We start from the raw sequence: 22,284 nt of genomic DNA on the forward strand, positions 1-22,284 counted from the left end.
GGAAATAGATGGCCACAACTATAAAAGATACCCAAGGACGAGGGCCAAGGCGGTGCGCACCGGCTCGACAACAAGGTGGGTGGTGGATTGGATGGTTTCGACATTCGCTGGAAGGGTGGTTAAGGATAGGTTGGTGGCCGGTTATAGCAAGTTGAATGGTGGAGTGGGAGAGGGGTAAGGTAGCAGATGGGGTTGTATGGTGGAGAGTGGGCTAAGGCAGTAATTGTATGGTGGAGTAGACTCCGGTTGTATGGCGGACAACTACGACATTCGTAGGAAGGGTGGTTAGGGATAGGCTAGTGGCCGGTTATAGCAGGTTGAATGGTGGAGTGGGAGGGGGTAAGACAGTAGGTGGGGTTGTATGGTGGAGAGTGGGCTAAGGCAGCAATTATATAGTGGAGTAGGCTGCGGTAGCAATTGTGGGCGGGAAGGACAGAGGGTTACAACACAGTAGAGCGGGGTAAAGTAGTGGTTTTACTGCCATAGGGTAGGTTAACTGATTCGGTGAAGCAGCATGTGGAGGGGCATAATTTTTACAACTAGGAAGGGGATTGGGGATGTGGACTGGAAAACAACGAAGAGGGAGAATTTCGGGTTGCAGAGACAACAGATCTGCTGTCCTGCAGCAAATACAGTGGCTGCAACAGCGGGGGGAAATATTGTTGGGATGAGAAAGTCGAAGGATAATCACCACCTCAGAGCGAGATACAACTGGAGCACCACTCATCCTCAGATACAATCCTAGAAGGGAAATGTAGTACGCTGACAATTGTCCAAATAGAAATCACAATAAAAACCTGAACCCTAACACAAGAAAATACATATGAATACTACTCGATAACTAAAGTGGATCCCTCTCACTTCAATGGATCCTAGCCTCAAGCCAAAGGCTAGCTATCCCCTTGGGGCTATCCTAATGAACCGTTTCAATCCTCGTATGAGCCCCACGAAGTCTCTCGTGGTTGGGGGAGCTTCGACCTCATTCGTTGAAGCTTCTATTGACAAGTTGACGGTGACAGAGTTGTAATCTCTCGGCCTTGAAGGTTTTTTTATTACGGCCCTAGTAGCATCTGGATCTCACTGATGACTGTACCCTCCCCCAAAGCACCTGGTGATTTTTCCCAATTTACGAGCAAACATCCACATCGATCCAAACTTCTAGGAGTCCTCTACTAAACTAAACCGAGTCTATGAATCTCGCCTCTGCTGTTAAATACTCCCAAAGTAATCAAAAGTCGGCTTAACCTTATCTAAAGTTGGGGTAACCTGAACATCCCCACATGGTGGCGGCGCCAGTGGCAAGGTATCAACCGTGTTATCCTGAAATGCCTTCTGTCATGTTTGTCCTGTGTCTAGAGTTGGAAACCCGAACATTCCCAGATACTGCTTTGTTGGTAAGAGCATCTGTGTTCTCATGCTCCGCCGATGGGAGAACTACGCGCTTCCTATATTTGGTGAGGAATGCATGTTTCTAAATCTGTCGGGTTGAGTCCCACTATCAAATTATCACGATCTCCTCAGCAAAATATTGCTGACATCCATGGGGACCACGCCACTTTACACCCGATTCTGCAGCCGACCCAATTGAAAACTCCACTAAGCACCTCTAGTCGATGCTAATATTGTTCTCCTTCAACTGTGAAGGGTGTGTATTTTGTATTACTATAAAACCAGAAAGTACGAAACAGTTGTAAAAGATACACAAAAGAAACAGTGTGGTTAGCATCAGCCTCCACCACACTCAAAAAATTGTCACAAGTGTGAGCATCCCAAGCAAATGATTTATCTAAAGCAAGCCAAGCACAAAAATGTGCTGCTTTTTTCATTATTTGTTCTCCTTCAGCCTGTCAATGAATGTTGTTGGGAATGTCTCCGAGTCCTGAGGCTCAATTTCTCTACCATTTGTGTAGATGTCTCATTCTTGCTAATCTCTTTGTCGATGATGAAACTACATACCTTTTCGTTCACAGTGCAATGGGTGTAGAATATATTGTGACAAAACAACTGTGAATCCCTCGCATTCTCAGTCTATATGACTCATCAATCCACAAGTGTCTCTCTATTGGGTAGAAGATGATACATCTCCGCCTATTTCTCAGTGATCTCCTTGTCGCTAACCTCCTCCACGACACCCTGCTTGGTAAAAGACACAACTTGGCTCATCAGATAGTTGAAGGCGATGTGTCCAAATCCATGGCATCTGAAGTATTTTCTGGCAAGGACTATAGTAGGCGTGCTATTTTTTCAAGTTTCTTCTCATTGGGTGTAGCTCTATTATTATCTGAATTAGCTTTCTCAACTCCCTGAGGCGTGCTCCTGCTGGTGTCTCAAATTATGGGTGCTTGTCTGACTGGTGGTAGTTACCCACGGTGTTTCTATTGTCTGTCCACTTTCACTGCTAAGTTTTGAACATCCCCAAGTGATCGATAAGGCTGCAGCTGCACTTCATTACTAATAGTGAGCTTCAGGTCCCCCAGATAACGGGCTATGGTGTGTTCCACTTGCTCGACTAGAACACTTCATCTGAAACTGGTCAAACTGCACCGTGAACTCCTCCACTAATCTGTACTCTTTGTTTGTGGTGATTCTTCAAAAACATGTCCTAGAGGTATTAGGGTGGGAGGTATTTTCTCTGCATCACTTTCGTCGTCTTTTTCCATATTGAAATGTTATTACTGCATTCTATTTTCCTTTGTCTCTAAAATTTTTCCCACCACAAGCAGACGCTCTTTCTTGATTTGATAGTTGCAAGTTTCAACCTTCAATCTTTTGACACCACTTTGTACTCAAAGATCATCTCAACTGATTGTAGTCATTCAATAAAATCATTTAGATCTATACCTACGTCGAACTCTGGTAGATCCACATTTATTTTGAAGTGTCTTTATTTTCCAAATGATGTGTCTTCTCTAGACTCCCTCTGATACTGGATTATAAAGTGCTAGCGAGTGCAACGAGGGGGAATGTTGGCAGAAGCGACGGAGGATGCGGGGAAGTGCAAGGCAGCAAGAGGACGGCTGTCGGGTTGGTGACAACGAGGGCAGGTGGCTGGATTGGGAAAACTGCATGGAAAACAACAAGGTGCGGCTGCAACAATGGAGGGCAGTCGGGAGCAACACGTGGAGGAGAGATATACAGCTGGAGCACCACCATACCCTTGGATAAAGCTATCAAAGGGAGAAACAGACGACGACGGCTGTCCTAACAAAAATCTGAGCGAAAACTGCATTCCAAACTCTAATACAACACACATATAGGAAATGACTAAAAGGAATGAAGGTTAAATAGAAATAAAATATAAGAAAGGAAAAGAGGACTGTTTCGGCCTATCTTCTGTGTCTCGTGGTACTATAACAACTACAATACCGCATCAACGATAATCTCCTGTGTCATAGAACCTAACAAAGGCAAGAAAAACCAATGCAAGTATGGTTTGCCTGCCATCAATTGCTATAGCCTTGCTTTCTATCTTTTTTCCTTAGTTTCAGTACGCACAACAAGTTTTGTTTTACAGTTGTTGCAGTCAGAGTTAATGTCACCCTGCAATTGCACAGGGTCTTCCTTTTCATTTAGATTTTTTTTTTTTTCTTTTGGTGGGGGGTGTTAAAATTGCTGCAATTAGTTCTGACATCTCCACATACCCACTTAAAGGTCTTCTTAACGCAAAGACAAGAGAACTGTGATAGTTTTTTCGACCTGGATAGACACCGCCCCTATTTCTAGTCGATGGAATTCAAAGATTAGGGACCTAGAATGTAGCGTAGAAACTCTGGCAATTTGTTGTGGGAAATTTCTTGACTTCGCTACAATCCTTACTTTCCCAGATTCTCCAAATTTGGGAAAACTCACCCCCAAATTTGGGCAACCCTTCCCAATTCTCATGATAATTTGAAAGAAACCTTCCAAAACTTCCCTTCTCTTTGAAGGGATAAGTTTTTTATGGCCTATTCAATTCATATGACATTTAAATCTCCTTTATTTACTAAATTGCCTGTATGGAAAAGAAAAAGAACCATCTCCTTTACTAATTAATTTATTATGAAAAGACTGCTTTAAAATTATGTCATTTTTGCTTTTGAATTTTCTATCCCTTGAATAACAAGGTTTATGTTCAAGGTTACATTCATGGAATTATAATTTTTTCTAGTGTTTGAAGAATAGCGTTTGTATCATTTTTAATTTGGAGATTATCTAATAAAGATATCTTTGGTAATATTAAACTCTAATTTTCTTTGATATTGAGAATGAGTATAGATGATATTGAGAATGAGTATAGATGAAGTCTGAAAACCTTAAATTTTTGGGTCTTGGGAAATGAATAAAGATGGTTTTGAGTAGGATTTTGAAATTCAAGTAGTTTGAAGAGCACTCTATTAATAAGATATGTACTTGTTTGGACAACTTTCCAAAAATATATTGACTTATTTGCAAAAAATAGCATTGATCTAGTCAAGTCTAATAATTTTTTATTTTTCTTTCATCAATTAGATTTTGCTAAGTGTGTTAACTCATGAAGTTTGGTGTCAAGTATTTTGTGATATTTGTTGCTTTCAGGACTTGAATTTTGGATTGAAATTGAGTGCATTAGGGCGTAAAATATCCAACAATTTGTCCTTAATATGGATTTTTCTTTTATTAAAAAAGCTCAAGTGAGACGTGTATAATTTTTTATGAAGGAAATAAACTGCTAGCTCCAAAGTTTTTTTTTTTTTTTTGACTTTAGGTGTTCTCCATAAACCATTGTGAACTAAAGCGAAGTCTGGAAAAGTTTGTTGATTTGACTGTGATGTTAGCTGAGTTTGTTTAGCTATATGACAAATCTCACAATAAAAGTCTTTATAATTTTTATTTATGAATAAAGAAGGAATTAATTTTTAAAGGAAAGTAAAGCTTGGGTGTCATGGGCAATAGTGCCATTGCCAAATGCTACCATATTTGAAGTATATTTTGAATATAAAGTTAGATTTTGGTGAATACACAATTCATTTTGAGCTGCATCTTGTTTAAGGATCATTATGTAGAAGATGGCGCTATGAACATATCTCTGCACTAATGATCATTTTTTTTTAGTTCAATTTTTTAAAGTGATAAAGATTGTTAGGCACTTCGCAACACAATTTTTTGGCTCGATGGAGTTTGCTAATTGTTAGTCTCAATCTATGTTAGGTGCTAGAAGCATTGAGTCAAGTGTCAGAACTTTTGAGAGAATAGTAAAACTTATTCCAACCACATTTGGAGTGGCCTATCTATAATTCAGACCTTGTAATTTTTATGTCTTGAATTATAATTGTGGAAGATATATTTTTTTTCTCACATGACAAAGCTCACGAGTCTACTTTCTAAGCAAAACTTTTATTCTAGTCTGTTATTTACTGGATGAAACATGAATGAGAGAATTTATGGATTTATCTTTGTTGTTGGTTCTTTTTTTTATAGCTATTTATTTCATCATGAATTTTTTTGGATTTGGGTGCATTTTAAAGTTGATTTTTAATGTTGAAGTTGTCGCTTCTTAACCACTTGCTTTCAATGATATTGTCCATCGTCTTCAGTTCCAAGAGGATCTTTCTATATTAAGACTTGGGGCTACAAATGGGTTGAGTTGAGCCTGCTGGAAGCTTACTCAATCTTGAATATGTTTGCCAAAACCCTATTCAAGCTTGAACTTGATTCAAGTATTTATAGTAGTGTTCAATTTTGATTCATTTGAAATTATGACTTTTTGATCTTTTCACGGCTAAATAAATGAGCTTTATTGAGCCTCTTAATAAGAAACTCTATCAAGTCGCTTGTTAGTTAATTGAAAAAGCCTTATTGATCCAATTACTGAGCAACCTATTAGGTTTAAAAATAAGATTTTAATTGAATGACCTACTAATTGATCAAATATATTGAAGTGAATAAGCAAGTGGCTTGTATTCATGAACAAAAAGAACATAATATATAATAGAACAAAACTTCCATATAATCATATATCAATTAAATTTATAATTGAGCCCAATTGATCATATTATCAAGCCTTAATTGATCTTCTTAAAGAGCTTTAAATACTACTTTTTCATTATCATAAATGAGTAGAACACCAACTTCTGCAAGCTTGTTCATTTATCAGTTAAATATTTATAAAAGCATTCATATTTGTTTGATTAGTTAATTAAACAATCATGATTAACTCTAGCCAAACATAGCCATGAGAATTCATATGCAACATTAGAGAGTTTTCATATTGAAGAACCCTTTGACTTCATGGCAAGTAGAACCTTAATATCTTTGATACCATATTTGAAGTTAGAATAAGATGATGTGAGTGTAAAATGAGATTATATGATTGATTATATTCTCATCTGTTCAAGAAATAAGATAAGAAGTTGTATATGAATAGGTGGAGAAATGACTCTATAAGATGAACAAATTTAGAAATGAACTTTTAATTCTAGAATTAATAATTGATTACACAACATAAATGGAATGATGATGCTCACGGATTATCAGATTGCTATATTGAAAGCTATTGTCCATGGATTATTGTATTACTATAGATGGAAAGCTACTGTGCATGGATTGTTTTATTTGGTTGCTACTGGATGGAAAAATGTTTTCTAAGGGTTCATGATTATTTTAACAATTTCTAAAAATATGTATGAGGTTCCCAAGCATTTTACACATCTAAAGCATATCTATAACAATTATTAATAGGGTCTTTTACATACATAGCACCCAAAACTTTCATATTTACCTATCTCACACCTAAATTTTCATAATTACAAATATCATATTGAAAGTAGCACTCATTATCACCTTTTAATAGTCAAATCCATCTTTTCATCCATATGTAAAGTGCTATGTGTGTGAGATAGGTAAATTCATAAGAATTGGGTGCTATGTATGTCAATTTCTCTTAGTAATATGTAGAAACTTTTTAGTTACATTTGTTAATGCACATGAAGCTTATGTTATATTTTTAAAAATATGTATATCGGTCCCAAGTTTTTATGCTTATAAAGAATATCTTTAATAACTATTTTTATGTAACAAATGTTTCAATTACATTTGTCAGTAGACATTCTATATAATAAATGTGATATTGATCTTGTTTAAAGATATATAAAAAACCTACTGTTAATTGTTTTATTATTGATTCTAGTAAAGGGTTGGACTAAATAGAAATAAGGCTGAAACTTGATTATTTGTTTGTTAAGAATTGTATAAATGAGAAAATCTTAGTTGTTATTGAAATTACTATTTAGATATCAACTGTATTTAATTTTTTTTATGCTATTAGCTTGAATTCTTTAAATTCTAACTTGGCATTTTAAGTAATTTGCAATTCCAAGATCTCTCTTTGTCTACACAATAACTGTTTTCTCTACAATATTAATCAGTTTATTAAAATTTTGAGTTAGCGGAGATGCTGTAGGATTTTTATCCTGCACTTTTTGTTCAACAGTTACTACTCAAATTGCTAGTGTTCTAGATTTGATTTATGTTTATACACAACTTATTTTGCAAATTTCTCTTACTTTTATAATGTCTGAAATAATTTTGTTTCATAATGCTGCTACTTGCTTATTATGATTTGATTGTTCTTACCTTGTCATCTTGAATTTGAAAAATTGGTCTGAGTCATTTTGAGCTGTAGGTCATGAATTTTAAGGGGAATGCCTGTTTGTCAAATTTATGAAATAATAGAAAAAAATGGAATTTCATGATGATGATGCGTTTGTTTTGCTTTGTGCTCCGCACTTTGAAACAGGGAATTCTCTTTCTCTATCATGTTTATTCTTTGTATAGTATTAGCTTATTTGCTCGCTTGATATTGATTTCCTCTTATTCTGTTTTATACCAATCCTTGTTTTCCTTCCCAATATGAGCTGGTCTGCCAGCACTTTTTTAAACTTAAGAAGATTTCTTCTTTGCTCTTGTTCATTTCGTTGCTATTATTATATATTCGACGCCGGTTCATTGTCTCTGATGTCTTTTCCAATGAATCAAAATTGCTCTTCCCAGTGGCTTCTCATTTAATGTATTATCATTTCCCTTTTCCTTGCAATGGTCCTGTCATTTAGCAGATTCAATCTGAATGTTCCCCATTGTGAATTAGTCAATATCTTACTGTTCAGCACTCATTTATGTCTGGAATGTGGTTCTTTTACCTAAAAATGGAATTACAAGAATATACACAAAGAACAAGATCGTAGTAGCAGTCTAATATTTATCTAGTAATAACTTGTCTTTTCATTTGAATGGTTATTTTAGGGCCCATTGAACAGAGAACTGAAGATATGGGTCTCTGCCAGTGAAGAAGGTTGGCTTTTACCAAGTGATTCTGAGTCATGGAAATGTAATCAGACCTTAGACTTGAGAAGTTCCAGCGAGCCCAGGCATGAGGAGGCATTTTTCAATCAATTTGTAGTGCTGTCTCGAGCAAGTTTTATATTACTGGCAAATGCAAAGAAAAATGCTATCTATGCGTTACATGTGGATTATGGTCCAAACCCAGCCTCAACACGTATGGACTACATAGCAGATTTTACTGTTACAATGCCAATATTGAGTTTTACTGGAACAAGTGACTGGTTGTCAGATGTGGAACAGATTGTTCAAGTTTATTGCGTGCAGACACAGGCTATTCAGCAGTATGCATTGGATTTGTCTCAGTGCTTGCCAATTCCTGTTGACAATGAGGGGTTGGAGAAACTTGCCTCTAATTCTGTTCATGATGGCCCCATTTCAGAAGGATTATCTGCTCCGCATTCATCTTCGGGAGCTACAGGTTATGATGGGCCTCTTGCAAATTTTTCACCTAAACCTATTCTTACAAACCGCTCTGAAGATAATAAATACCAGGCAGTTTCAGGTACCGCAGAGGCTACTGTTGTTCATGAACATGCTGCTTCAAATGTTGAAGCAGCCATATCTGCCCCTCAACTTTCAAACATTGATAGAACTACTGGCGATGTTGCAGCTTCTTCCCCTTCCCTCCCATTGAATCGGGATTTGTCAGAGAAACTTCATGTTATGCAAGGCGTCTCAGGTTCTGGTGAGCAAGAGAAATTACTTAGCGCTGGTAGTGTTGATAGCCAAGGCCATGATTCTATGGTGGACAAGACATTGGATGCTGTAGTAACAAATGCTCCTGATGTTCCTCCTGTCGAAACCTCTGGTAAGGAAAAAAACAAGGCTGTAATTGAAACTATTCCTATGGTGCCAAATGCCCATACATTGTTCAAGCCGGATAGTAAACAAACACATTTGGTAACTCCATCTGAGATATTGTCAGGTGTCATTCCTCCTGAAAGCAGTTTTCCTAATCATGGGCTTAGAAGTGAGGAGTCAACTGCTCTGAAGGTAAGTGATAAAAATGGTATAGGCCATGGGGATGGTAAGGTCGTTGGTGATAGGGCTTTCACCAAGCATGATTCTGAAAAAGAACCTCACGAAGCCCTCACAGAACAGAGGAAATTAGTTAAGCATCCTTCTTCGGAACCAATCAATTTTGCTGAGAGAAATGCCTTTAAAACAGAAGAGCATGATGCAGAGAAAATTCACACCCCGGATATTATTGGTTCTGGAAAATTAGACGTGCCTGCAGGTTCAGGCAAGGAAGCTGTTGAAGAAACCAAAAGAAAAGATGTGCCCTTAAGGGATACGTCTCCTGTTGGTACAAATTCACAACCAATTTCTGATTTAAAATTAAATAGACCTAAAGAAAATCGATCTCAAGCATCAGCTTTGTTATCACCTGCATCTAGCCCCTTTGCCTCAGATTCTTTAGTTGAGCATGGGCCTATCATCGGCAATCATTCTACAGATGTTTTATCCCAGCTTCGTCTCATTCAGGAGCAGTTGAACCAGGTGATGGTTAAATGCTTTACATAAGTTCTTTATTAATGCTTAGAGTTTCATGTTTTTAATTCAAAATATTCAGAAACTGGGTAAAAAAGAGCAATTGGAAATGACAACACATCTCTGAAAATCAAGGATAAAATTAAGCGTATAGGTTTCTATCTTATCCCATCATTGTCAACCTGCAGTTTCTTTGGTAGCATAACTAACGCAGGAGCATCAGTACTACTACTGCTGTCCACATTATGTTAAAGTTCGGTTTTTTATATTTTTGTTTTTATGTGCTTTTCTATTTGGATGACAAACTTGTAATAAGGGGGCCTCAGCGCTTATAAAGAGGGGTTATTTTGTGAATAGGAGGTTTTTTTTTTATAGAATTGTGAGTTTCTTTCTTTTGGGAAGGTGGGGCTACCCCATTTATCTTCCTTGCAGTATTATCCTGGAGTTGGCGGTCCAGGTGGTGTCTTGTCGTGTGTATTCTCATGTTTTCTTTACATCAATAATATTACCTTTTTGTTGTCCTTTGTCTCCAAAAATCTTCATAGAAACTCTTGATTACTGTTTTGCTGAAATTATACAATCATACCCTTTTCTCAGTATCATTTGGTATCACAGTTAAGGGTGATGCACTCATTTCAGTCGGGCGACCAAAATCAGTTCTTGTGCATTTCTTCCTATTCGTCCCTATTTTTTCTGCCTGTTTTTTGTCTTCTATCGATGCTCTATTTTTCCTGCTGTGAACTGAAGTTCTCTTTCAAAATTTTGAATTGGTTTCTCTTTTTTTCTGTCCAAACCCTGAAATCATACCTTGTCGACATAGTGCAAGAATAGATTTGGGCTTTTACTTGCTATTTTATTTTTTCGCTTTCCATTTTTTTTTTTAATTTGTTTGTGTTTCCTAGCCATTTTTCCCTGCTTAAAAGCTTCTCGCTCCAGCCCAGGCACATATCATTTACTCACTGTCAGGCATCATAATGGCTGACCTAAGATGCCTGCACGAAGAACTATTGGTTGTCTCGGTCAAAAACTCACCATGGAAGGTTTACAACTGAAGATCTGGTATTGGAAATGAATAAGGGGGCCCTTAATGCTTATAAATAAGGGTTTTTTTTTTTTTAGAATTGCGAGTTTATTTATTTTGGGAATGTGGGGCTAATCCCATTCTTCTTCCTCGTAGCTGTATCATAGATTTGGCAGTCCAGGTTGTGTTGCCATGTGTGTTCTCATGCTTTTTTACACAATAATATTCCTTTTTATCGTTCTTTGGCCCCATAATCCTCACTACAGTTATTGATTATTGTTTTGCTCAAATTCTACAATCGTACCCTTTTGCTTGTATCAATAAAATTGGTGTTTCAAGTCCGAAGTAGCACTATCGTGTTCACCTTTGGGGATGTTACTCTTATTAATGCTTGATAGTACCTTGTCTTAAGACATGAGGCAGTGAGGAAAGCACCTTACTTTGATTTGAAAGATAAGTGCTAATACTGCAAATGTAAGATAATTTTTTATGATTTTAATTTGACATGAGATAATGTGAAAATAGTATCAAGAAATGGAGAAACAAGTTGATGACATAGGAGCTTAAATTTTAGAGGAGTAAATATTGAAAATGAACACGATGAACCTAGAAAGCGAGTGAAAGATATGAGGGCGACAAAACTATTTATATAGAAGAGAGCATATATGATGACAGACGGAAGTGATAATAGTGAGGATTAGTTTATCCCTCTAATCTATGCTACAAACTTATATAATTATATTTTGTTTAATATCTTAGATATATTTAGCAAGTTTTTTGAACTTGAATTGTGATGGAAATTAAAAAGGATGGCTATTTTATTGTACATAATTTAACGCAGTGATCATACTCAAAGTACTCCTCTGAATTAGATTAAATTTATAAATTATAGAATTATATATTTTTTTAGTGACACTCATTTAATGGAAAAGCAACTATTTTGGCGTCTAATGCTTTGGGCGTTTGGAAATTATATTGCCTTCAATTTTATAAAATGGTGGTAGGTAAAAAGACTAATAAGAGCAATTCCTGAAATGCTTTTATCATATATCCAATTCCCCTATAGATTGCTATATGAGCCGTTAGCTGACCACCAACAACGTGAGGTGAAGTTGTACTAACTCGTACACCTTCCAGGTTGTCACTATTTTAAGGGTGATTATGCCAGCGCCTTGCCTTAAGATGCCATGTAATGAGGCGAGCTCATTACATTGATTTTCAAAATGAGTACAAATATTGCTAATATAAGATTAGTTTTTAATGAAGTTAACTTGACATGAGAACGTGAAAGAGCATTAGATGGAAAAACAAGTATGTGCCTTTGTAAATGTTTTGATAAAATAAAGGTTATGAAAATCAAATCTGATATTGAATCGAAGAATATGAGGTTCAACTTTCAACAGTGCAATTAGGGTTTAATGAATGAAGTAATAAATATGAAAATGTTTTCTATGATTTTAATGATATAATAATATTTTTTTTCATCAATTTGATATACAATAATATAATTTAGGACACTTCATTTTTGAATATTTTGAATATAATTTTAAATCAAAATTTAGGATGTGATATTTCAACTATTTTCTACTTTTTATCTAAATCTTTTATTTCTAGCTATTTGACTAGAAAAGCCAAAAATTGATCAATGTTGGAATTGGCCGGTTCATAAAAAATTAATTTGATTTGCCTGTCAAACCTAAATATTTATTAATTTTGTACAGAAATGGTTTTGAACTTGTACTGAATTGGCCAGAATATTGATTCATAGTTGAACCAGTCAGACTAATTATCTGTTTAGTTTCTGAAACCATGGATGAAATGTAGGTGTAAGAGAGAAACTTGAATAGTAAATCTTAAAGATGAAGAGGTGAACCTAAGAAATTTGATTGAATATTAAGAGGGCTACAAATTTAGTTATATAGAAGAAGGCATCGATGATGACAAAGATGGAATTTATAGTAGTGAAGATTAGATTATCCTTAGAATCTATGTGCATTGCAAACGCAAGTAATTTAGTCCTTTTTAATTATATTATGTTTAGCAAGTTCTTTGAACTTGAGTTGTGATTGAACTTAAAAAAATCGTTATTCTGTTTATCATATTTTATATTTTATCATTTTACACTTTAAATGTATTTCTTTTAATTAAATTAAATATATAAATGATATAAATGTTACTTTTTTGCCTTCATACTTTTCTTGGACCCATATATGGTGGTCACTTGGCTCTTTGCACATTTGGAAATTGATTTGCCTTGAATGCGCTGGGCCTTTCGGAGAACAGATGGGTAAAACAAATATACAAGAGCAAGTTGGCTCCATGGCAGTAGACAGTGAACCGTGCATCCAACAAAGTTTTCTAAGAAATGCTACATGAATTGCAAGCTGGCTGCCAGTTCAGATGAATTTGTAGAAAGTTGGTCATGTCAATGGCTATTGCAAAGAATTGGTCATGTTCAGATGAATTTCTAAAAGTTAGTCATGTCAATGACTGTTGCCTGGACTTATATCCCTTCTTATATCCATGTGTATCTGAGAAGTATAAATTGATAGTGCTTTCCTTAACATTAAAATGTCGGTGAAACAAGTGTGCACAGCCTGAAGTGACTTAGTTTTTCTTCTTGTAGGTATGTGTCTGCTTTATTGAGTGATTCATGATCTTCTTTGATAATTCTCATATTGAACTGCTTTGAGGATGTGTACCGAGTGATTATTTTGCTATTTGCTTGTCGCTTTGTGCCAGTTTCATACATATAGTGCTGGGCCATATTGTTTCTTCACTAACTATGGTGATTTAGATATGCTACAGCTTTTGCTGTGGTTACATGTTACTAAAATATGTTTACCCTGTTATGATCCTTGTTTTTTTACTGTGCTCCCAGTTTTGAATTTATCTGTGATACTAGATGTCATATTTTCCTGTTATTTGTAAGAGTTTGATGATTTTAACTGGGTTTCATGCAGTTAGTGACGAATCAAAAGGAGATAGAGAAGCAGATGGCTGAGGTTGTGTCTGCTCCTGTTGTCAAGGAAGGGAGAAGGTTGGAAGCTGCTCTCGGCCGGAGCATGGAGAAATCTATCAAGGCCAACATTGATTCTTTGCGGGCTCATATTCAAGAGGAAAATGCCAAACAAGAGAAGAACGAAAGAGAGAACATGCAGCAATTAACAAGCCTAATTACGAACTGCCTTAGTAAGGTCCTGCTGCAGTAGAGAGGACAATTAAGAAGGAGTTATCTGCAGTGGGCCAGGTGTTGGCTCGTGCAATCACCCCTAACATTGAAAAATGCATTTCTTCAGCTATGGGTGACTCTTTTCAGGTTTAATCTGACTTCTGTTATTATCTTCTTCTTTTTTTTTTTTTTCATTAAGGCTTTTTATATCCTAAACTACCTATGTTCTTTTCAAGAGAGGGGTCACAGATAAAACAGTTAGTCAGCTTGAGAAAACTATCGGTTCAAAGCTGGAAGCTTCATTGGCGAGGCAAATTCAGTCACAATTTCAAACTTCAGGCAAACAGACCCTGCAGGTATTATAACTGAAATTTGGCCGTTCCACTTGTTTCTTAATTTATTAAATTTTATTATTTTTATATAGACCTTGTCCAAGCATAAATGTTCTGGCATCTTTTTATTTTGTAATTTCAGAAGGCTAATTTCTGTTTTCATATTTCTCTTTCTTATGGAAAATGTAGGATACACTGAAATCTACTCTGGAATCATCAGTGGTTCCTGCGTTTGAGAAATCTTGCAGAGGGCTGTTTGAGCAGATAGATGAAGCCTTCCAGAAAGGTTTAACGGATCACGTGGCTGCGGCTCAGCAGCAATATGAATCCACACATACCCAACTTGCACTGACTTTGAGGGTATTTAATAATATAACATCTTTTAGTGTTTCTTGGACTTTTCTAACTGATTTTTTGGCTGAAACTTCTTACTTAAACTATTCTAATAAAGTTGAAGTCCGTGTAATAGTTTCCCAAATTAGCCAACTTTGTTTTTTTTTCTGCAGGATTCAATTAACTCTGCATCATCTATCACCCAGAACCTTGTCAGTGAGTTAGCTGATGGCCAGCAAAAGCTCTTGGCGCTCTTTGCTTCAGGAAATTCAAAAGCTAATCCCGTAGCAATGCAGCAGAGCAATGGTCCATTGGGTGGTCATCCTGATATTGTAATAATTGTTTTCTTAAAAAAAATTTAATTTTGCCAATTATTTTATACAGTGTAGCCATAAAAAATTCTTTTTTATTTTTTAACTTTTATTTTCAGGCATTGTCTGTCCAACAGATTGAGGCCCCCGTTGATCCTACAAAGGAGCTCACAAGACTGATATCTGAACGCAAATTTGATGAAGCATTTACATTAGCTCTCCAGAGAAGTGATGTTTCCATTGTATCTTGGTTATGTTCACAGGTATTTTTTTCCGATTGCTTCATTTTGTTCATATTTTCTTGAAGACTGCTACTGAATTTTGTCCACTTATTTTTTTTTTTACTTTAGGGGGCTGTTTGGTTTAATGTCATCTAGATAGCAATGCTATTTGAATTGCCATGCAGCTGGATCAACTTTTTCTTAAACAATGTGATGTCATATATTTTTTTTGTTATTCATTTTTCTGTCAAGTGCATGGGATCCAGATGTGAAAACCATCTAAAAGTTGCCATCTAAAAATTGACAGTAAATCAAATAGTAGACATCTGTTTAGCAATCAACAAACTGAACAACCACTTAACCTAAGGGTAATTTTCTGTTGCAATCCTATTGTTGAGCAACGGATAAATGTCGATTGTCGTTCGCCATGAGTTCTAGAACTTGGGTTTGTGGACAGAAAGAGATCAAAACTTGTGTTTGGGGGAGGCTTCCCTCATTTTTTTTGTTAATAAATCAATGCCTTCAAATGAGGGCTGTCTAAGAAATGCATTACTCATACATACTCATAAACTTCCTATTAGCTCTTAATATCTATGAGCTGCAATGACACAGAGACTCATTACTCCGGCACGAAACTTGTGCAGGTAGATCTGCATGGGCTTTGTTCTATGGCTCCGCTTCCTCTCAGTCAAGGCGTCCTGCTTGCCCTTCTTCAGCAGCTATCCTGCGACATCAGCACTGAAACTCAGCGGAAGCTCGGCTGGATGACGGATGTTTCTGTTGCCATAAATCCAACAGATCCAATGATCACATCGCACGTTCGACCCATATTTGAGCAGGTTTATAACAGACTTCTGCACCAGAGAACACTCCAGACAACCACAGTTGCTGAAGCTTCAAGCATTCGATTAATCATTCATGTTATAAATTCTATGTTAATGAGCTGTAAATGATGTGTCTTGAGAATGCTTCAGCAGAGTCAGCAGGCGGCATATTTAAGTCAGGGAGGGTAGTGTTAGTTTGTAAAATAGGCTGAACAAATGTGAACTTTATGTTTGATTCTTGTTTTTGTTTTGTTCAATACGGCACACCCTCCCATTGCATAATTGTAGACTTTGTGATAGAGTCTCAATTTTCATTGTAATTCTCATGAACTTAAGGTCTTATTATACATTACATTGCTTGTATAGCAAATTTTCGACCGTTTTGATAATATGAAATAAGTCTTTCTGTTTAATCTTCACCGGCAATAACTTGCTCTTTGCTCTTAATTTTTTTTTATTTTTTTTTTATTCTTTTATATTTATTTTGATTGTTTTATGTTATTGTGTTGATAAATGGTGTTTCATATCTCTGAAATTTGCAGCTTCAGTGTAGAGGTGTGAAGTTGTAAAAATGCATGATGCTGGCTTTCACAAATGAGATTGGTGTTGTATCCTCTCAGCTTTCCTGGTTTTTGAATAGCTTCAGATTTATTCTCTTTACTCTTTACAACAACAATAAACATTTATCCCACTAAGTGGTGAGATTTATTCTCTTTACTCTTTACAACAACAATAAAAATTTATCCCACTAAGTGGTGTCAGCCACGTGAATCATTTTTTCTCTATCGAGTTCTATTGAGTGTCATATTTTCATTTAATTCTAATAAATTAAGATCATTTTTTATACAATATATCTAAGTCTTTCAAGGTCTGTATTTATTTTTCTTAACATAAATTGAATCTAAAATATCTACTCCCCTAATTGGATGGTTAATGTTTAATGTGACCAAGCCATCTATAACAACTCTAATTTTGTCCTCCTTTGGAGTTACACCAACTCTATAGCAGAAATATTCATTTTGCATTTTGCCTAGCCACTCATCCACCTGAGCATTCTTATCTCGACAACACAAATATAGTTTCATGCTTCTCTTTCAAAGGTCAACATTCAACGTCATAGAGTATTGCGGGTCTCAAAATTATCTTATAAAATTTTCCTTTCAGTCTAAGCGGTTCCTTTCTATCACACAATAGGCCTGAAGCATTCTTCCACTTCAAAGGTGCTAATTTGAATTCTACTAATAACATCCCCATCCATATCACCATCACTTTGAACAATAGACTCGAGATATTTAAAGCGTTCACACCTTTTAATGATTTGATTGCTCATAGTTACAACTCAGTCACTAGAGCAATTACTAGTAAAATTACATTCCATATATTCAGTTTTAGTTCTGCTCAAACGATGGCTTTTAGACTCTAATTTTGGATTTGTACAATTCAAGTTTTTTTTAGCTTTCTCTCTTGTCTTATTCACGAGAAGGATATCATCAGCAAAAAACATACACTAAGGCACATCCTTCTGTAAAAGTCCAGTAAGATCCACAACTAAAGCAAAATGATATGGGCTTAAAGCCGATCCCTGATGTAATCCAACTAAAATAGGAAAATATTTGGTCAATCTTCCTTCTATTAGAAACACAAGTAACAACTCTACTATAAATATCTTTAATGACTTGAATATAAGTTATATCAACTCATTTCTTCTCTAGAACTCTCCAAAGGATATCTCTTGGAACCTTATCTAAATTTTTTCTAAATCAATAGAAATTATATATAGATCCTCTTTTATTCTCTCTGAACTTCTCCATCAAACCTCTCAATAAATTATAGCTTCCATAGTAGACCCGCTCGACATAAATCTAAATTGATTATGAGAAATCTTTGTAATACGTCTTAACTACCCTCTCCCATAATTTTAAAATATGACAAATTAACTTAATTCCTCTATAATTTGCACTCTTGTGCATCCCCTTTATTCTTAAAAGTGGGGACCAAAATACTTTTCCTCCACTCATGCATCTTTTTAGGTTTTAAAATAATATTAAAGAGTCTACCAAGCCAAGAAACTCCTAAATCTCCTATATATTTCCACACTTTAATTGTGATATCATCAGGTTCTACATTCTTCCCACCTTTGGTTTTCTTTAAAACCTCCTCAACTTATTTTTTACTAATGCGACAGCAAAAATGAAACATTTTATTATTATTAACGAAATTAAGATCACTAAGATCGATTATATTTTCAGAAACTTCATTAAAAAGTTTGCAAAATAGCCACCCACCTATGTTAAATTTCTTTTTTCTAAGAAAAATACATTTTTATTTTCATCTTTTATACACTTTACTTTTCTTTTATCTTTGTTTGGCTAGTTTATACATATATTTTTCACCTCTTTAGTATCTAAAATATTATAAAGATCACTAAAAGAGAAATTTTTAGTGTCACAAATTGTTCTCTTAGACTCTCTGCAGGTCATTTTATGTTTTTTACAGTTTCTAAGTTCTTACATTTAAACCAATTTTTATAGCATAAGTTCTTATATTTTATCTTTTCTTGCACATTATTATTTCACCTCCAACTATTTTTATTTATAGAAATTTTTTCTTTTATTTCTCTACATACATCTTTCTTCACCTATTTAATAGTGTTTGTTACTTTATTCCACATAGAATTTGCTTCTTCATGAACATCCCATTTCTTGAAATTTTGAAGTTTACTCATAAAAATAATTTTATCTGTCTTTTAGATGCTCACATCTAATTCTATGACAATAATTCCTAGTATTCTTTATTTTATAACTCTTCATCTTAAAATCTAGAACTAATATCAATGTTGAGTACTTAAATCCTTACTTGGAATTACCTTATAATCCTTACATTCTCAACAATTTCTTCTCATGAGAAAATAATTAATTTGTGTATTATTAGATTCATTCTTATAAGTAATAATATGTCTATCTCTTCTCTTAAATAAAATATTAGTAATAACAAAATCATATGATAAAGCAAAATCTAATATGACTCTACCTTCTTGATTTATCATTCCAAAATTGTAGCCACCATGAATATTTCTAAAATTTTCTTCCACTCTATCGACATGTCCATTTAGATCTCCTCTAATAAAAATTCTTTCTTCAAGATGCATCATTTGTATTAAGTATTCTATGTCATTCCATAATTTATCTTTAGAACCTATATCTAAACCTACTTGAGGATCATAAGCACTTATATTATAAAAAACTTAGTATCAACAATAATCAAAGATAATCTTAGGGCTATAATTTTATCTCCTACTCTATTAATTTTTACAACATTATCTTTCAAACTCTTATCTATAATTACACCTACATTTCTAGTGTGACTCTTACATGAATACTAAAATTTAAAACCTAAGTTATCAATCTCCTTAATTATTGTCTCCAAGCTATTTTGTTTGTTAAATACATAAGATAATTATCTTTCTATGAATCATAATATCAACTAATTCCATTAATTTTTCTGTGAGAGTACCTATATTCCAAGATCCTATCCTAATATTAGTTTCATGAACTAACTTATTTACATGCATCTATCTGTAATTTGAGATCTCTTATTTATTTGACACTACATTTGGGTGTCGGAGTAGCGACTCTTACACACTTTTCACTGTATTCATACCATCATCACGTCGCTTTCACGGGACGCCCTAACATTCACAAAATGATCAAAAGGAATCATGTTATGATTTTTTGACAGTTTTATGCTTGCTATCGACTACCTAACACAATCCTCCACTTTTCTCTTTACTCTTTAACATCGCTAAAATGTGAAGAGTACATGATTTCAGGTTTTGTAAGATTATTTGGTATCAGTGTGGCGCAAGCGAATAAATCAAATCAAAAGCTACTCAAGTCATCTTAGTTTTTTAAGGTGGTGTGCCACATTTATTGAGTTGGGCATCTATCTTATTAGGATTAAAGAGTTATAAATAGTAGGATCCTCTATTAGTTGAGTTAGTCATTCGTAGTACTCTTTATAACTTGAACATAAATTAAGTAAAAATTAAAATCACTTAAAAAATATTAAATAATTTAATATGAATCATCCTATGATAAAACCTTAACAAAAATACAACACAAACAAAGGATTTAGACTAGCCTCATGCCACCAACCAAAATTTAGGTTTAATTAATGGTGGTGGTTGTGTGATTGTATTGTCATGTAATTGGTTTACATTTTTTGCGTTTGTTGAGATTACTATTTTAGATCGACATTAAGTTGATTGATTGTGCTTAAAAGAGATAATTTGGTGAAATTTTAGCCTAACACCTCTTTTCTATATGGAGCGTGCTTAGTGGGGCATGAAATGAAAATAAATTTAAAACTAGCAAATGTTTTGTAAATATTATGGTGGCATTTTAGCCTAACACTTGTTTTATATATGTTTTGTGATTAGTGGGGCATGAAATGACAAATATAAAACTAACAAATGTTTTGTAGGTGCTAGCTATTGTGCTTATGCCTCATAAGCATAGTCTACCAAGATAGATGATTTGTTTTCTATCGATGTTAAGTCCACATAAGTGACTTTAACCTAATTATGTGTGTTGGTTTGCCTTTACTGGCTTCTATTTTGTAAAGTTCTATTTAGGCATTTATTTTAAATCTAATTCATATAAAATGATTAGGGCCTGTGGGAATAGGATAACAAATGACGAACTGCCTAGTGATTCCTTGTGATGCTTGGAGGACCTGAATCATGAAAGGCGAACTTGGAGGATGTAAAGAACCCACAAGCCAAGTCCTTATTTCAAGGATTCACCAAATTGTATAGGTATAAATCATTTTTTCTTTTTTTTTTTTCTTCTGAGACATATCGCAGAACCCAACCACATTAGTGTGTTTTTCTTATTATTTTTTTTTATTTTTCGTATATGCATGATTTGTGGATTGCTTACACTGCTAGTGCATAAAAATGTCTACTTTTTAGGTTTCTTTTTTGTTGTGTGCTTAAGATAGCATGGTGTTTTATGCATTAGGCTTTTTAACCATAATTAAATTTTCTTAACTACTTACTAAAAACTTTAAAATTAAAAATAATTCAAAAAAATAGAACCCACACTATAATCAACTATTAAATTAATTATAAATCATAGAATTAATTAAACCATATGTACGCATTTTGGTTCATTTCCTTATCTTTGACACTTCATACATTACCAAAAATAAGTAGGGAGGATCAAAGCCCTTCTTGGGGAATATTATTTGTTATACCTTGATTATCATAAAATTTAAATTTTCAAGCATGATCTTGCATATTTTTTTCATACATGTGATCTTTAATCTCAAAATCAAGTCTAAAATAATAAAAATTTAAAACATAAAATTCTGCATTAGTTAGGTGCACAAGCACTTGAGCTATTTGATCTTCAAGGTTGTATCGTAAGTCTTAGCAAATTTCTCCTTATTAGCAATAGCCTACCCACTCACTCGTATACATGACTAGACTGATGGGTTTTAAAGTGCAAGTGGTATTAGCTGACAGTCCTCTCTAGGTGGGGTCATGAGCCCAAAAAAGTTGGGCTGAATTTCATTCCTCAGTGAGTGGGAAGTCTATATGTCTAACTTTTATATCCTTATATTATATTCAAGCTTCTTGGAGCTCACCATAATTTAATTTTGAGATAATCATATTTTTGCTTTTATCACAGGACAAGTTATCTCCTCGGATTTTTCATGACCCATTTTGTTAATATACACCCTAAATTTCTGGAATAATAATAAAAAAAACTAAACCTAAAGATCAATTTTAATATCTAAATATGAAAGCCCAACTATGGTATAGACTGAAGCACTACTGAAATTTCAGTATCTGGTGCTTCATTTCCTTCTTTTATTGGCATCTGATAAGAACTGCTATAGTTCGAACCAATTCCTTTGAACTTCTAAAAATTGCAATATTAAATTTTAAAGCTTTATGATACGTGTAAATAATAATCATTATTTCAATTGACAATTTTACTAGGAGGTAGCCCCTCTTAGGATGTAACTAAATTGAGTGGTTTTCCCCTTTAAGGATATACAAATCCATTATAAAATAAACCTTGTCATGTCTACAGAGGGAATCGGAAAAAAATTCGACAATGTAGAACCCAAAGCTTGCAATCATTATTTCATGATTAGATCTATTGTAAGGTTGTATTTTTACACTCAATATAATATAATATTACTGATATCATATT

General features: G+C 34.5%; 1 protein-coding gene across 1 annotated transcript in view; it reads left to right on the forward strand.

Annotated features, from left to right (window-relative positions):
- Window positions 1–16,473, forward strand: part of LOC110027125 (enhancer of mRNA-decapping protein 4-like) — a 35,692-nt gene extending 19,219 nt beyond the window's left edge. Inside the window, 8 exon segments of the mRNA XM_020728426.1 lie at window positions 8,257–9,855; window positions 13,831–14,062; window positions 14,065–14,186; window positions 14,276–14,395; window positions 14,561–14,731; window positions 14,878–15,036; window positions 15,135–15,278; window positions 15,881–16,473. Of these exon segments, the coding sequence (XP_020584085.1) occupies window positions 8,257–9,855; window positions 13,831–14,062; window positions 14,065–14,186; window positions 14,276–14,395; window positions 14,561–14,731; window positions 14,878–15,036; window positions 15,135–15,278; window positions 15,881–16,189 (2,856 nt within the window). The 3' untranslated portion in view covers window positions 16,190–16,473.
- The last annotated feature ends 5,811 nt before the right edge of the window (window positions 16,474–22,284 follow it).

Source organism: Phalaenopsis equestris, unplaced genomic scaffold, assembly GCF_001263595.1.
Source record: "Phalaenopsis equestris unplaced genomic scaffold, ASM126359v1 Scaffold000414, whole genome shotgun sequence".
NCBI classification, from domain to species: Eukaryota; Viridiplantae; Streptophyta; class Magnoliopsida; order Asparagales; family Orchidaceae; genus Phalaenopsis; species Phalaenopsis equestris.